This window comes from Onthophagus taurus, chromosome 8 (assembly GCF_036711975.1).
Source record: "Onthophagus taurus isolate NC chromosome 8, IU_Otau_3.0, whole genome shotgun sequence".
NCBI classification, from domain to species: domain Eukaryota; kingdom Metazoa; phylum Arthropoda; class Insecta; order Coleoptera; family Scarabaeidae; genus Onthophagus; species Onthophagus taurus.
Genome location: NC_091973.1, coordinates 6,496,238 through 6,514,014, shown reverse-complemented (window position 1 = coordinate 6,514,014; position 17,777 = coordinate 6,496,238). Strand labels below are relative to the sequence as shown.

Here is a 17,777-nt window from a genome sequence, read left to right as displayed (position 1 = left end):
GTGGTTTTGTCAAACGCTCCCTCTTTGTCAAGGAAAGTTCCCAGAATGGACTCTTTCGAATCAAATGCTTGTTCGATGCGCCCCACTACCATGTGTAGGGCGCTATCCACAGATTTACCTTTGATATATGCATGTTGGTTGAAATGCAAAGGAAACGCTTTAAGTACATTCTCTCTAATGTAATGTTCACATAGTCTTTCAAGCGTCTTTAAAAGAAATGATGAGAGACTAATTGGTCGAAAGGCTTTAGGATCCGTTGGGTCCTTTTTTCCATTCTTTGGTATAAAGGTTACTGTAACCTTTATACCATATGTTGTAAATAAATTAATTTCTTATTATTTATCATGGGAGATATCACAAATTTATTCACTTTTTCAGAACAAACAGACATTAATAGAGGAATTTAGATGTAAAGATGAAAATTTATTAAATGTTCAATATCAGTGCTACATATGTTTCGACTCACAGCAGAGTCGTCATCAGGAACGACTAAAATTAAATATAAAAAGTAAATAATACAAATAAAAATTATTAAATTAATTACCGTCAGATGGGTTTACAGGTGAAGGTTGTAGAATATTGAACTCATTACAAATTAATGTTTAAACAAAATTATCTCGTATATAAACGATCCAATTAAATGTTAGGGCACTATAAATCAACGGAAAGATTTTTTCTTCGAATAATCAGATATCAAATCACAAGTTAATTGGGCACACATTAAAAATTAAGACGAACACGATGTAAAACCGGATCAGGTGAAAATCATAACCTTAAATGTTAAAGTGTATGGCGGGAATATGGTCACGTGAATGAAATAAAGTGTCAGATCACTGTATTAATTTGTAATTGTTTTAATCGTTCAATAATAGCTCTGGGAAATTCTTTTCGTTCAGTGTTATATAATATTCCTCGTATAAGTCCAACAATTTTGATTTTTTAAGAATTTTAATAATATTTATATCCAGTTCACTGGGTTTATGTTTATATTCTTCAAGGTGTTTATGAAAGGCGGAGGTGTTTCTTGTAATGTGCTCTTGGTAATGTTTCTTCCTATTTGTCCTATATAAAATTTCTCGCAGTCGCTACATTTTAATCTATAGATACCACTCATTCCGTTCTTTTTAAATTTGTGTTTGTTGTTTATAAGTATTTGACTCATGTTATTGTTGTTTGTGAAGGCGACATTAATGTTATGCTTGAATAGGATTTCTTTAAATTTGTATTGTAAGAAAAAAAACGTAAAAGTCTGAATATCTTTTATATTAAATCCATTTTTAAGTCCAATTTCAATTATTAGAATTAATTCATTGGTGAATTAATCTCTATTGCTAAGCGGAATGTGTGTAGCTCTATGAAAGAAGAATCGGAATGCTGCAATTTTATGGCTCATGCAATTGAAAGAATTCTTAGGTATCACACAAACAGTAGCAGTTGGCTTTCAATATATATTGAAATTTAATGATTTATCATTTGTATGTCTGCTTATGTTTATATCTAGGAAATTAATGCTGTGGTTAGATCCTTTCTCGATGGTGAATTGTAGACAGCAATATTATTAAAGACATTCATGAGAGCAGAAACAGACATGTTGTTAATTTATGGCGATGTACATAAAAATGGAGCTGCTGCTGTTTGAAGGTACCGTGAAACGTTGCATTCAGTTTGAAGTCATTGAAAAACGTCTTAGGAGAACTGGCACGCTAAACATCAAGTCGATGCTATTTACACAGATTATTCTAAAGCCTTCGACAAGATTGACCATACAATTCTTGTTCAAAAACTGTCTTCCTTTAACATCTCAAATGGCATTGTTCACTGGATTATATCATATTTATCAGATAAAAGTCGAGGTTGGTAGCTTTGTATCTGGTTATAAGTCCATCTCTTCCGGTGTGCCCCAAGGCAGCCATCTTGGATCAACATTATTTTTAATTTATATTAATGATAAGCTTTAAGTTTTCCAATTTCGTGCTGTATGCAGATGATAATAAAATATTTACAAATATAACATCAAGTCTCGACTGTCTACGGCTTCAGGAAGACCTTGACCGTTTGCATTTCAACAAACTTCATCTTAATTACGACAAATGTCAAAAAATTACATTTACATGGAAACGATATCCGGTTAACTTTCATTACAGTTTTAACTATTGCGTCCACTGACAGAGTGAAGGATCTTGGTATTACACTTGATTCTAAACCTTATGGTGTAAAAAGCATTACGTAACTTGAGGTTCGTTATCAGAATAAGTAGAAGTTTCACCAATGTTACCTGTATAAAATCCTTTTATATGGCATTTGTAAACAGTGTATTAAGCTATGGTTCTGTGGTATGGAGTCGCATGTACGCCGTCTATCGTGATCGCATCGAAGCCAATCAACGTCGCTTTGTTATTCACTTGGCGTATAAATATTATCTTCCGTACTGCGATTACGACAGACGCTGTACGGTTTTCAACCTATTGCCTATAATGTTAAATATAAAAAATTAATTAAGATTCCGAAGAATGAAATTTATTGGTTCTCAACTACCGGTTTCGGAGAAAATTTCCGTCATCAGGTTGTTGCTACAAAACATGAGTAAAAAATTTTTTAAATTTACAAAACATAAACATGAGAAAAAGTATTTACCGTCAATTAATAGTGGCTGCGTGGTATAATAATTTCGGATGTTAAGATTTTCCACTTTTGAATTTCTCTCAGCATTGTTAAAATTTACAAGAAAATTGTTACGATAAACTTACACGTTAAAAATTTGTTAAAAAAATCGAACAAGATCCCAAAATATCTTATTTCTACAACTGTCGAAAAGGAACTGGTATGTGCAACTTTTGGATTATTCTAAGATGGAAGATTTTCGGAAACAGGTTTAGGTGGTGAATTTACACTTATAAAAGGCATAAACAAACGGTAAGAATTTATATCCGTAGCTTCGTTCATTAATAATTCTTTATTATTATATTTAGATATTTCCATTTCTTCATATAGATCTAATTTTTTAGATTTTGGAAGCTGTTTTAGAAGTCTTATTGAATCTGCGTTGAAGTTATGACCTGTCTCAGACGTGTGTTTAAATACAGAAGATGTTTCTTTAGATATGTGTTCTTTGATTCTAATGTTGAGGTTACGTCCCGTCTGGCCTATGTATATATTGCGTATAAGTCAACAGCGGCTCTTGTCTGACCTGGTCTTTCTTTTCAAAATTGTTAACGGCATGCTGGATATCCCCGAGCTGAATTTTAATGTTCCACAGCGCTTCACAAGAAAATAATATCACTTTTCGTTTGTGCACATCTAATACGAATACTTATTCTAATTCGCCAATCATACGAGTTCTTATTACTTCCAACTAGCCATGTGTAACTCAGCAAAATTTGCTGCGCTGACACACTGATACTGGCGCACCTAAGTGAGTTAGCGCAATGTATCAACTCAATTGCGCCATAACGCAGTTGCTGATGCATCATATCTATCGGCGATATCATATGCGCCGGCGCAGCTAGCCTGATATCTCGTTCCAAGTTCTAGCAAATGCAGGTTTTATACGTGACTAAGGGCTAGAATTTTCACCTACATATCTGTAAATTTTTAATAGCTATTTGACAGATCTGCAAGATTTTTAGCCCTGTTAAACTCCTCAAAATGAGAATATGTTACGGTGGCGGTGTACAGAACGTGAATATAAAGAGTACATGGCGCGTTTTGTACAATGTCGCCATTTTATTTGCTCATTTCAAGGGCTATAATAGGGTGATAAATCTGACAGATCTGTTGCATACCTATTGAGAACTTTATAGATAGTTGAAAATACCAGCCCTAAGTCTTATGCTGCCTGCGCCATAGCGGTTGTGCGTTAAACTTTGGGTCTACCAGTGTGTTGCACCTATCTAGTAAGCCACACCAGCGTATGCTACTATGCCAAAGGTGGCGCAATTGAGTTGACTCATTTTAAAGTGGGGTATCAGCGCACGTAACACACTGTACTGAGTTAACTCAATTGCGCCGCGCAGCGCAGTGTTACACATCTCTACTTCCAACCAGAGCTTCAACCATGCTTCTCTATTTGGGCTGTCATTGCGTTCGTTTAAAGATTTCGTGTTGCGCGACATTGTTTAGTTGCGAACCACTTTAATTCTGTATTAACTTCGTAAAAACATTGTAACTACTTTTCTTTATATTTAAATTTCTTGCTTGTGTTTCTAAGCGTATTGTCTCTTTATGAAATATAATGTTAATTCGATATTTTGTGAGGATGCTTCACTGGGGATGTTCTCCCTGTTTGCGACCCAAATGGTAATAAAAAAAAACGTATGGCGAACATTGCGTGAGCAACAGTTGTATACATATCACGTTACACATGTGCAAGATTGATTACCAGAAGACTATAACAAGCATAGAAATTTCTGCCAGTGGTTAAGTCGATTATGTACACGAAACCCTAACTTTTTGAGTTACTTACAAATCTTGTTTTTTTCAGAAACCGCATTATTAATTTTCGAAACACCCATACGACTGCTTCTACTCATTACCAACATACTTTTTCCTAAAATATTTGGTGTGGTCTTCTTGGTGACAATCTCATCGGCTCTTTCTTTTTACCACCCAGACTTTCCGGAATAGAACTTTTTGCAAAATAACTTGTATGAGCTCCTACAAGACATTGGTGCTGTAAGACTTGCCAGAGAAGCGTGGATTAATCGCGCTCAATGTTGCATTCAACAAACCCGGAACCATTTTGAATATTTATTTTAACCGCTTAATTGAAAAATCAAAATTTTTCATTTTCAATATCTCGGTAATAAATTAATTTAAGACACATGTTTATATGAACATTTTTGTTTATTTTGTGCTGAAAAATACATCCCTAAAATAGTGCCGTGCAATTCTGAAACATCCCTGTATATAAAACTAACGAGAGTTGATTGAATTTACAATTGGAAGACCTTATCTGGTTCTAAGGCAAACTGGAGAAACGTAAATCTAATTTAGAAACTCCGTACATAAAAACTGATGTAAATCGGCTTTACGTTACGTCCTGTACTGGACGGCCTCTGTATTTTCATGAAATATATAAGTTTGTTTAAAAAAGGTGTTTCATAATATATGCGCAGGACTTCTGGACGTGATAACTTGTCCAAAGATTTGAAAAAATTTTGAAAAAACCTCGTACAATCAAGTAACCCTCAAGTAAAAGAGGCTGTTCTCAACGAAATTGATGAAAATCCGACCACAAGTACCAGAAAAATTGCTCACAACTTAAACCTATCTCACTCGACGGTTTGGAGAATTTTGAAAAGGCAACTTTTGTATCCCCATCATATCCAAAGTGTTATTGCCAAGAGATTTTCCGCTAAGATTGGCTTTTTGTACAGGGTGGTTCAAATTCGATGTCCGAAAACTATAAGAGTTAGAAAAAATGTGAAAGAAACTGCTAATACCAAAAACCTCAAACCGTTATCGTCTTTTGTTTTTCTCCTAGAGGCCAAAATTGAAAATATCGCAAAACCAGCAAATGCAATTATCTTGGTTATGATTATAAGTGGAGTATTATAAATAAGACATTATTTTACAGACAATTTGATGACGTAGTCAAAAAAAATTTTTCGCTTTTAGATTTCTAGATATTACGACAATTTTCGTTTTTTTAAATGGAAACAACCACTGATTACTCGCTTATTAAATTCGTTATTTTTTTCTGATTACAAAAATATGGGGTTATACAGGTGTCCCGCAACGATTGTACAAAACTGCATAAGCGTATTTTATGATCAAAAATAAACAAAAAAAGCCTGATAAACATAGGTCCGAAAATGGACCATTTTCGAGATATTCAAAGATTTAGTTTCATAAGTTAATATTGTTAACATCATGAATTTAAATTTGTTTTTATAATAATTAAGTCGTTACTATGATTACGATAAGTTGTCCAATCAAAAAAAAATAATACTTCACGAAATTATTATTTTACTATTTAATTTAATAAAACTATTAAGTATGGCTCCTATTAATTACTCCAAGGAAGAGATGGCGGATATGGTGTATTGTTACGGACTAGCTGATGGAAATGCGTCGTTAGCAGCTCGTCATTACGCGCAAAGGTTCCCGAACAGACGATTGCCTAATAGTCACACCTTTAGCAGACTATTTCTCAGATTAAAAGAAACGGGAAGCGTAACCCACAGCAATTCCACGGAGAGACATTACACAAAGCCGGTGGAATTAGAAAAAGCAGTTTTGAGAAGAGCCGATGAAAATGCTTCAACCAGCATTAGAAGAATTTCTGCACAAGAAAACATTAACAAAACAACCGTTCACCGCATTTTAAGGGAGCAGTTGCTTTATCCTTATCATTACAACACCGTTCAAGCTCTAACAGAAAATGATGGCGAAAAAAGAGAGATTTTTTGTAGGTGGGCCACACAGGAAGAGGTAGTAAACGTCGACTTTCCCATAAACATTGTATTTACGAATGAAGCAACATTTACTCAAAGCGGAATTTTTAATATTCATAATGCGCACGTTTGGAGCGATGAAAATTCCCATGCAATACTAATTAATGTATGGGCTGGAGTTATAGGTGATCATTTATTAGGTCCATTTTTTCTTCCAAAGAGATTGACAGCCGATGCCTACATACATTTTTTACAAAATGACTTTACAGAGGCATTTGATGAATTACCTCAACAAATTCTAGAAGATTGCTACTTTATGCACGATGGAGCACCAGCACATTATGCACGCGCTACTCGAGCATACTTAAATAATAGATTTGGCAATAAGTGGATTGGCCGAGGAGGTCCTGTCCCGTGGCCACTTCGTTCACCAGATTTAAATCCGTTAAATTATTTACAAATTGTTTATTCTGAAGACGTTCAAAATGTGCAGGATTTGAAGAATAAAATTAGTAACGCATTTGACACAGTAAAACAAATTCCTGGTATCTTTGAACGCATTAGAAGTTCATTTAGAAAACGTATCCGTTTGTGTTTAGAAGTAAATGGTGCGCATATTGAATATTTATTATGATATGAATCTTTTCCAATTTGTTAAATATTCGTTGTTTTTATGCTGGTTGAACGATTTTCTTCGACAATCTTTGTTACTTGTTTTGTTAAATTATTAATGAACTGTATTAATTAACTTAATATTATCTTATTATTTATTAAACTTTATCGTAACCATGGTAATCATATAATTACTGCATCTAAATCGTTAGAATTAATGATGTTTACAATAGGTCAGCTTATGAAACTAAAAGTTTGAATATCTCAAAATTGGTCCATTTTCGGACCTATGTTTATTAGACTTTTCTTGTCTGTTTTCGATCAGAGAATACGCTGATGCAGTATTGTACAATCGTTGCGGGACAGCCTGTATAGGTCTATTTCTTATTGTTTTAGAATAAAGCTAAAAATAAACTTTTTTTTAGTGTCGTCAAAGAAATTAAATTTAGTTTCCTGTAAATTACGATACTATAACTAAAAATTATTCTTTATTTTCTAATATGTAACATTCTAACATGTTAAACTTTTCGTAATTTTCGTAATCCGAAGTTAACGGCGGACATTTCCAACATTTAATTTAACTGTATATGATTTGTAATTGTTTTTTATTATGCAATTATGAAGTTACTTATTCTAACGTTTTAATAAAATAAAATTTTTCAAATTTTTGGACAAGCTATCACATTCTGAAGTCTTGCGCATATATTATGAAACATCCTGTATATAGTTTCCGTTTTCTTCTGGTCCCAATCAATCTCTTCTCCCAGTTACCTTACGATGTCGTGATAATGAGTCATTTCCGGTATTCTTGCCTGTTATTGGCTGTTATTAGACCCATCTAATTCTGACTTATTTTGTATTCTAAAGCCAAATTAAGCAGGGTCGATACCAGCCCATCTCCGTGTATATGGAATCCGCCATTTTCGCTTTGATAAGCTTTACCATCTTTTCCGGTATTACAAATTGGTGTATAATATAGTACAATTCTTCTCGGCTAAATATAGTGCTCCCATTCTTTATTTAGCACTTGCTTAACAATAAATAATTACGTTAAAACCTGCCTGGTATTTCCCAATTATGTTTTCCGGATATTGGAAAGATGACACTTTTCGCCCACTCCCTGGGAATTCTTTCTTCAGTCCAGCTCTCAGTTTCTTACAGCTCCGATTGCGGCTCTTTCTTCTGAAACTGTTTTATTATATACAATACATTGTGTTAATTAATTATCGTACCCGACGTCATTATTGCAAGTATGCAACCAATATCACACTGAATATATCTGTATATGCAAATCGCGTGTTGTAATACTATTACTGTGATATTGGTTGCATACTTGCAATGTATATATGCTAGTTATGACAGTTATAAATATAACATTTATCTTTAATTGTTTGAATATGTACAATACTACTATTTGTTATTTATCAATCTAAATATATACGTGCGGATTTGGAATTTGCGGAAAATCGAATTAAAATCGGGTCAATTTTATTTATATAAGAATAAGAAATATAGCCTTATTTATTATTAATCCCTTACCTTATCCCCCATTTTAACGAAAACATACAGACTTGATACAAAAACAAATACAATTGTTTATAGAAATTCTTTGAATACTTTCTTTATATAAAAACGGCCGGGTCTATTTTTTTGTTGGCATTATATGTAGTGATGATTTGTTTCCGTTCAGGAGTCAAAACCGTTCATGAATTCTTTCGATATACCGAACCGCTACGAGAGCGGGGGCCATCAGGGCGGCGGCGGAGGTGGACACGGTGGACGCGGCGGCGGTGGTGGCGGCCGTATGGGCGGCAACAAGGGCCATTGGGGTGGCAACGATAATCGAGACTATTCCAACAAACGTCGGCGATATTAAAAACAGAACACTAAAAGCAATATCGGGAAAGAATAGACGAAAATCTCTAAAATGTGCTTTTAAAAAAAGCTTCAAATCGCGTTTTATTTTTCGTATCCCGAGAAAATTAAAAAAAATTTTTTTTTATTAATATTATATTGTGAAATTTTTTTTAAATAGCTAATTAAGTGCTTCTTGTAACATTTGGAAATGGAATTTTTAGTAAAATTAGGTACTAACATATTGAAAAGGTCTTCTATTAAAAAGAGTACACGTTTTTATATAGACGACAATTATTTTACTATAACGAATCACAATTTAATTAAATAGTGGAAATAGGAGTAAACCGGTAATTATGGAATTCTCCTATATTAATTATTCTTTGAAAATTAATTAGTATTAATTATTTTATATAAATATTCTGTAACCCATACGTTTTGTTTTATTCTACATTCACCTCTTAATTCAAACTACTTTATTGAAAAATTAAAAAAAAAACAGTCTTCAAATATTTTTATCTCCGCGAAATAGCAACAAATTTGAAATGATTAAGAGTGTAGTTTCGCGGTCGAAAAAATTTATTTGCACTATACTTTCACAACTAATTATTACATCATCAATACTCTAAGATAGATTCCTCATATTCTGTTGTGGTTGTATTATTTTCGCCGTTTCTTTATATTTTCATATTCTTGAGCTTCTTGTTATTTCAGACGCACACCATCAAATAAGGCATGAACTAATTAATTTCGGAATTTACTTCATGACCAATAATAAAGTGAGAGATGGATTTATAACATAATTAATTGCAGTAAATAATAAAATCAACACCAATTAGATTGAATTTTACACATACATATTTAACTCTGCCCTGCTTGAAGAAATATACTATATTATAGATATAAGAAAAATCTCATCTTGCCTAATTGAGAGTTAGAAAACTTGTATGCAACTTCGTGACCGTGAAACTACAGCCTTAAGATTCTAAAAATCGTACTTTTCGTGATAAAATAATAACTGCTGTTTAGAATCTTTAGGATTTTCGGAAACACTGGTTATAATCCGTTCGGTTTCGGTTAATGCAAATCTTTTTCAGAGAAATTCGCGGAAATCTTCGGCGAAACTTTAGAAGACCGAAAAGAATTTTTAAAATGAACCAAAAAAATATTTTTAAGCGTTCACGTTAAAAATTTCTGTCTTTATAAGGTATGAAACGATTCATTAGATACATTAATATATCTATAGTGTAGTTATAATCTATTCACAAACCAAAATCAGTAAATATTAATTATTATTTTTATATGTAAAAAATTTTAATTTTTAACTTTACACTATAACTACACCATAGTATAAAAAAAATAAAAAAAAACTTGTTATTTATCTTATATCTAAACATTTTTATATTCAAACACAAATCAAACCCCCATTTTTTTGAAATTGATAATTATTTTGTTGTATTTTTGTTCTCAGCGCTCCCCTCAAGCGAAGACCGTTACAGTAATTTTTAATATTACTGTTTTCTGGTTAGTATCAATTTTAATTTTTATTCGATGCGGTAAAAATTAATTTCCTTAATTTTTTTTTGCAGATCCAAACCTTGATGATACGAATAACAACGAATAAAAGTGATAAAAATGTGATATTTTTTATATTTAATTTTATTTAAATTTGTAATAAATTGTATGTATACAGAGAGATCGAAAAGTCGTTCGCATCAAAATAAATTTATGTTATCTATGCCATTGAAACAGAAATTTGTCATTTCACATCGGTAATATTACGGTTTTCACTGACTTGCAAACTTTCCTTTATATTTACGTGTTGCAGATGAATTTCGTGCGAAATATCCAGATGTTGCAGTACCTAATAACTCAATAATAACGAGATTAATCGCCCGTTTCAGTGAATGTGGATCAATTGCTAACAAGAAGAAAACCGGGAGAAACTTTATTTTAATTGAAATTAAAAAAATGTCTAAATTGCTATTGAAAGTGGTAATTCTAAATTTTTCTTCCGCATCTTTAAATCTCGTCTACAAATAATTCGTCAAAATGTTTTTTGACAATATTCGGCCTTTTAAATTCACAACTTTTCCGCTAAACCAGCTGAGTTCTCTTAATTTCATCAAATTTAGATCTGAAATTTAGTATTTCTTCATAGGCTGTTTTCAAAAAGTGTTGGCTTACACATTATAGTTTCTAAAATACTGTGTAAGCATTACTACATTTATATTTATAATAAAATCAAATTTTTTAATTTTGTATTGTAGTTCTGCAACTTCTGCTCTTTTTCTCTTGCTTTATTTTTTAAATTTATCTCCGTAATATTTGAATGTGGATTAATTGTTAACAAGAAGAAAACCGGGAGAACAGCCATTTTGACTTTACTTTAATTGAAATTAAGAATGTCTAAAATGCTATTAAAAGTGGTAATTCTAAATTTTTCTTCCGGATCTTTAAATCTCGTCTACAAATAATTCGTCAAAATGTTTTTTGACAATGTGCGGCCTTTTAAATTCACAACGTTTTGCGACACCCCACTTTTCCGCTAAACCAGCTGAGTTCTCTTAATTTTATCAAATTTAGATCTGAAATTTAGTATTTCTTCATAGGCTGTTTTCAAAAACCTCTTGGCTTCAATCATATCGCAGTTTTCTGATTGTAATATTTTAGAAACAACATTTAGCACTGTAGATGGAAGCGTTTTAGAAACCGACTTGACTACCTCACTTTTTCAATTCTAAGGAGTCGTGCAAAATATCTAATCCATCACAATTACATGGAGTATGTTAGAAGAGCTGAAAGTAATATGCAATCTGATCCAAAGGTGTTTTGGGCTTTTACTAAGTCTAAGAAGCGTGCGGATGTCATTCCTTCTACGATGTCATGGAATGGAACTGTTGTCGGCGATGGTGTCGGAGTATGCTCATTGTTTGCTGATTTCTTTTCTTCGGTTTTTGTGGATCCTGCTCCAATCCAGCAGAATGTAGATTGTATAGAAATGGATACCCTTCCTTTGAGTCGGATGCAGTTTGACAGAATTGAGGTTGAGGAGGCCCTGATGGGCATCAGGGTTACAGACACTATAGGTACTGATGGTATTCCATCAATTTTAATCAAGGAATGTTCACGCTCTCTGTCCCTTCCTTTAACTATTTTATTTAATGCTTCATTGATAATGGGTGTCTTTCCATTATTGTGGAAGCGGGCTTTTGTTGTTCCCATTTTTAAATCTGGGGACCGTGGTGCTATATCCGATTACCGCCCCATATCTATTTTGCCAGCATTTGGGAAAGTGTTTGAGAAAGTAGTTCATGCACGTCTATTCTTTGCCCTTAAGTCTAAAATCAATCCTAGACAACATGGTTTTTTTGCTGGTCGCTCGGTGGAGAGTAACTTGCTTGAATATACCCAGTATATCTTATCTACTCTGGATGATTCTTGCCAGGTTGATTCAGTTTATACGGATTTTAGTAAAGCTTTCGACCGGGTGGATCACAACTTACTTCTGTTCAAACTAAAGAAGTTTGGTGTTCAGGGAAATATTTTGCAATGGCTTGCTTCCTATCTGAAGGAGAGATGCCAGATTGTTTCGGTTAATGGTTTTTTCTCTAATCCTGTGTCGGTTCCTTCTGGTGTTCCACAGGGTAGCCATCTGGGCCCTTTACTGTTTAATATTTATGTTAACGACATATTTGACGTCGTTAATTATGCCCAATGTTTAATGTATGCTGACGATTTAAAACTCTTTCTCCGTATCTCCTCACCTCTTGATTGTTCTAAACTGCAATCTGACTTAAACAATCTACATGCTTTTTGCTTAAATAATCGCCTTTCATTAAACTTATCAAAGTGTAATGTTATTTCCTTCTCTAGGAGGGTGAACACAATCCACTACAATTATAGCGTCGCTGGTGAGAGGTTGCAACGTGTCTCATTTATTAGAGATTTGGGTGTTACATTTCTTCATTACACTTTCTAGGCGGGAAACTTTACTTTAATTGAAATAAAAAAATGTCTAAGATGCTATTGAAAGTGGTAATTCTAAATTTTTCTTCCGCATCTTTAAATCTCGTCTACAAATAATTCGTCAAAATGTTTTTTGACAATATGCGGCATTTTAAATTCACAACGTTTTGCGACACCCCACTTTTCCGCTAAACCAGCTGAGTTCTCTTAATTTCATCAAATTTAGATCTGAAATTTAGTATCTCTTCATAGGCTGTTTTCAAAAACATCTTGGCTTCAATCATATCGCAGTTTTCTGATTGTAATATTTTAGAGACAACATTTATATTTATAATAAAATCAAATTTTTTAATTTTGTTCTGTAGTTCTGCGGCTTCTGCTCTTTCTTCTCTTGCTTTACTTTTTAAATTTATCTCGGTAAGAGCTCGTAATATTTGAATGTGGATCAATTGCTAACAAGAAGAAAACCGGGAGAACAGCCGTTTTGACCGTCGGAAAACTTTACTTTAATTGAAATTAAGAATGTCTAAAATGCTATTAAAAGTAGTAATTCTAAATTTTTCTTCCGGATCTTTAAATCTCGTCTACAAATAATTCATCAAAATGTTTTTTGACAATATGCGGCATTTTAAATTCACAACGTTTTGCGACACCCCACTTTTCCGCTAAACCAGCTGAGTTCTCTTAATTTTATCAAATTTAGATCTGAAATTTAGTATTTCTTCATAGGCTGTTTTAAAAACATCTCGGCTTCAATCATATCGCAGTTTTCTGGTTGTAATATTTTAGAAACAACATTTATATTTATAATAAAATCAAATTTTTTAATTTTGTTTTGTAGTTCTGCGGCTTCTGCTCTTTCTTCTCTTGCTTTACTTTTTAAATTTATCTCGGTAAGAGCTCGTAATATTTGAATGTGGATCAATTGCTAACAAGAAGAAAACCGGGAGAACAGCCGTTTTGACCAGCGGAAAACTTTACTTTAATTGAAATTAAGAATGTCTAAAATGCTATTAAAAGTAGTAATTCTAAATTTTTCTTCCGGATCTTTAAATCTCGTCTACAAATAATTCATCAAAATGTTTTTTGACAATATGCGGCATTTTAAATTCACAACGTTTTGCGACACCCCACTTTTCCGCTAAACCAGCTGACTTCTCTTAATTTTATCAAATTTAGATCTGAAATTTAGTATCTCTTCATAGGCTGTTTTCAAAAACATCTTGGCTTCAATCATATCGCAATTTTCTGATTGTAATATTTTAGAGACAACATTTATATTTATAATAAAATCAAATTTTTTAATTTTGTTCTGTAGTTCTGCGGCTTCTGCTCTTTCTTCTCTTGCTTTACTTTTTAAATTTATCTCGGTAAGAGCTCGTAATATTTGAATGTGGATCAATTGCTAACAAGAAGAAAACCGGGAGAACAGCCGTTTTGACCGGCGGAAAACTTTACTTTAATTGAAATTAAGAATGTCTAAAATGGTATTAAAAGTAGTAATTCTAAATTTTTCTTCCGGATCTTTAAATCTCGTCTACAAATAATTCATCAAAATGTTTTTTGACAATATGCGGCATTTTAAATTCACAACGTTTTGCGACACCCCACTTTTCCGCTAAACCAGCTGAGTTCTCTTAGTTTTATCAAATTTAGGTCTGAAATTTAGTATTTCTTCATAGGCTGTTTTAAAAACATCTCGGCTTCAATCATATCGCAGTTTTCTGGTTGTAATATTTTAGAAACAACATTTATATTTATAATAAAATCAAATTTTTTAATTTTGTTTTGTAGTTCTGCGGCTTCTGCTCTTTCTTCTCTTGCTTTACTTTTTCAATTTATCTCGGTAAAAGCTCGTAATATTTGAATGTGGATCAATTGCTAATAAGAAGAAAACCGGGAGAACAGCCGTTTTGACCGGCGGAAAACTTTACTTTAATTGAAATTAAGAATGTCTAAAATGCTATTAAAAGTGGTAATTCTAAATTTTTCTTCCGCATCTTTAAATCTCGTCTACAAATAATTCGTCAAAATGTTTTTTGACAATATGCGGCCTTTTAAATTCAAAACATTCTGCGACACCCCACTTTTCCGCTAAACCAGCTGAGTTCTTTTAATTTTATCAAATTTAGATCTGAAATTTAGTATTTCTTCATAGGCTATTTTAAAAACATCTCGGCTTCAATCATATCGCAGTTTTCTGGTTGTAATATTTTAGAAACAACATTTATATTTATAATAAAATCAAATTTTTTAATTTTATTTTGTAGTTCTGCGGCTTCTGCTCTTTTTTCTCTTGCTTTACTTTTTAAATTTATCTCGGTAAGAGCTCGTAATATTTGAATGTGGATCAATTGCTAATAAGAAGAAAACCGGGAGAACAGCCATTTTGACCGGCGGAAAACTTTACTTTAATTGAAATTAAGAATGTCTAAAATGCTATTAAAAGTGGTAATTCTAAATTTTTTTTTCAGATCTTTAAATCTCGTCTACAAATAATTCGCCTTTTAAATTCACAACTTTTCCGCTAAACCAGCTGAGTTCTCTTAATTTCATCAAATTTAGATCTGAAATTTAGTATCTCTTCATAGGCTGTTTTCAAAAACATCTTGACTTCAATCATATCGCAGTTTTCTGCGATCAAATTAAATACATTTTTGATATCAGATATTTTACAATTTCCATATTTTGATAAAATTACCATGGTGTTGTGCGCCTTGGGACATTTACGAAACTAATATTTGCAGATATTTATTTTGATGTGTGCGAATTTTAATCTCTCTGTATTTTAGAATACAATAAACTTTTGCGAATTATTTCGGTTTCCCAAATAACTTTGGAAACCGCCCAAAACCATAAAAGATTTTAAAATAGATGTTTTAAAAAAGGTATGAATAAAAGGTGATTTATGCAAAACGTGATTTTTTTATTGTTATTATTATATGTAGTCCTGTAAAGTAGGAATAAAAGAAATTATATTAAAAATAAAAGTATTTGCAGTTACATTGAGCGTTTTTTTTATCAAAAATAAGTTTTTGGTATAAATATATTGTAGTCTATTATTTATAATAAATTAGATTAAAAAAAATAAATGGGAAAACGAATTTTTGCTAACATTAAAAGGACTAGTTATGTTCAATTTTCTTATACACCTCAAAAATCAATTAATTTATTCACTGGTACATTATCAAAACTCCTGCCATTACTAAAACTTTTCTCTTCAATTTCATCCTTAGTTTCAGTATAAAACATGGATCGATTTTTTCTTCTTTTTGGTGGACTTGGCGGTTGCTTACTCCTCATATATTCCAGCACTGGATCTTTACCCGTTTTCATACTCAACTTAGTTTTTAAAATGATTAATTGCGACCTCCAATGTTCATATGGAGATGATTTCAATGCAGAAACCCATTTATTTACATCCTCCTCACAACGACATGCAAATACATGTTTCCCATCACTAAATGTGATTGAAAACGCATAAAAAATACCTTTTCTAGGCTGCTCGTATGCGACTTGAACATTTTCCAAAACAAACACCCCTTGAGGTTCAGTTTCGTTCACTCGATAATAAAAAAGCATATTAAATACCAATTTAAAGGTGCGTTCTTTAAACGAGGGTTGTTGATACCAATCCGACCAGTCATTTCCCTGTGGTTTCATGTAAAACAAAACGCCTTCTATGCTTGGTGTTGTTAATTCGTTGCACACTTTTGTTATTTCCCGCCCGTTAAATCTCATTTTAATCAGTTTATGCTTTACTTTACGATTTTTCGTTATTATCTCACCATCTTTTCTTCATTTTTTTGGCTAAAATGATAAAAGAAAGCGTGTATTTTAGTTCAAATTGTATTGACAACTGATTCCCGAGATTAGATCTAGATAGAAAGTAGAAAGAGTTAGATTCACGGGATGGAAGATGAAAAGGATTCATTTTACACTTTTCATAATCCATGGTTTAGTTTTAATACTCCTACATAGATGGCAGTTGCTTTCTATTTATCATAAAAATACATAAAATAATACACAAATTGTAACTCAACTCTAATTAATAAGTGTATAGGTGGCCAAATAAGTACTGTATTTGAGAAACTACTCATTGTAGAGATTTGCGGTGAAAAATTTAATAACATAAATAAAAATCCAAACTTGTTCCGAATTCTTCTCTCACATTTATAACAAAATGTGCTGGACAACCCTCGAGTCGTAATCTTCTAACAAAATCGGTAATTGATTATCAAAATCCATAAAATTTTCTAATAAAAACTTCTTTCACCGATATTTTAGGTTAGGAACATGATATCGAGGAGCTGCTTTAACTAGCTTATTTTTTTCATGAAAAAAAGTAATATCAATAGTATAATATATATATTTAATAATAATATATATTTAATAATAATATATATTTAATAATAATATATATTTAATATATATATACAACTTCATTGTAATATCGAAAAATGCCCTCAAATTTACAAATAAGGTAGGATTTGTAGTCTAAGAAAAGCTCTTTTCAACGATACCAAGCTTATTAAATTCCAACCCAACCCAACCAAAAAGGGCAAAAAGTGTTTTAACAAAAAAAAACTATAATTTATCTAAATTTTAAAATGCACATACTTTTTTTTTATGTTGATACACATTTTTAATTCAAGATGGCGGTAATTATTATTATTATTATTATTAAGTCTCTACAAGGAGTAGTTTCCTAGATACGGTACTTTGCACGCTTATTTGGCCATCCTGTACATCGAAGAAGTTACCTAATTTGTTATATTTGTTAATATTTATCAATTTTTTGAGTTTTGAAGCATTAAGCACACACTGATATTCCTCCACCACTCATTTATTTCTGAAAGAGAACACTTTTATTAACACTTTGGGAAATTTGGGAGATTTTATACGAATTTTGAAAACTTAATCGGCGAAAATAGCAAAATCAATTAT

General features: G+C 32.1%; 2 protein-coding genes across 5 annotated transcripts in view; one reads left to right on the top strand and one right to left on the bottom strand.

Annotated features, from left to right (window-relative positions):
* LOC111425451 (hrp65 protein-like) overlaps positions 1-15,833 on the top strand; it is a 29,559-nt gene extending 13,726 nt beyond the window's left edge. For 2 of the 4 annotated variants that reach the window (XM_023059472.2, XM_023059473.2), the window contains 2 exons: positions 10,333-10,385; positions 10,451-15,833. In XM_023059472.2, coding sequence (XP_022915240.1) covers positions 10,333-10,385; position 10,451 — 54 coding nt within the window. In that variant the 3' untranslated portion in view covers positions 10,452-15,833. Of the gene's footprint in view, positions 1-8,697; positions 9,294-10,332; positions 10,386-10,450 lie in introns of those variants that run through there. The other 2 variants (XR_011641395.1, XM_023059471.2) reach the window with 2 other exon arrangements.
* On the bottom strand, positions 15,736-16,722 carry LOC111425260 (pleckstrin homology domain-containing family J member 1-like). The gene has a single exon (XM_023059182.2). The coding sequence runs from the start codon at positions 16,569-16,571 to the stop codon at positions 15,984-15,986; it is 588 nt and encodes a 195-aa protein (XP_022914950.1). The 5' UTR covers positions 16,572-16,722; the 3' UTR covers positions 15,736-15,983.
* Between the last annotated feature and the right edge of the window lie 1,055 nt (positions 16,723-17,777).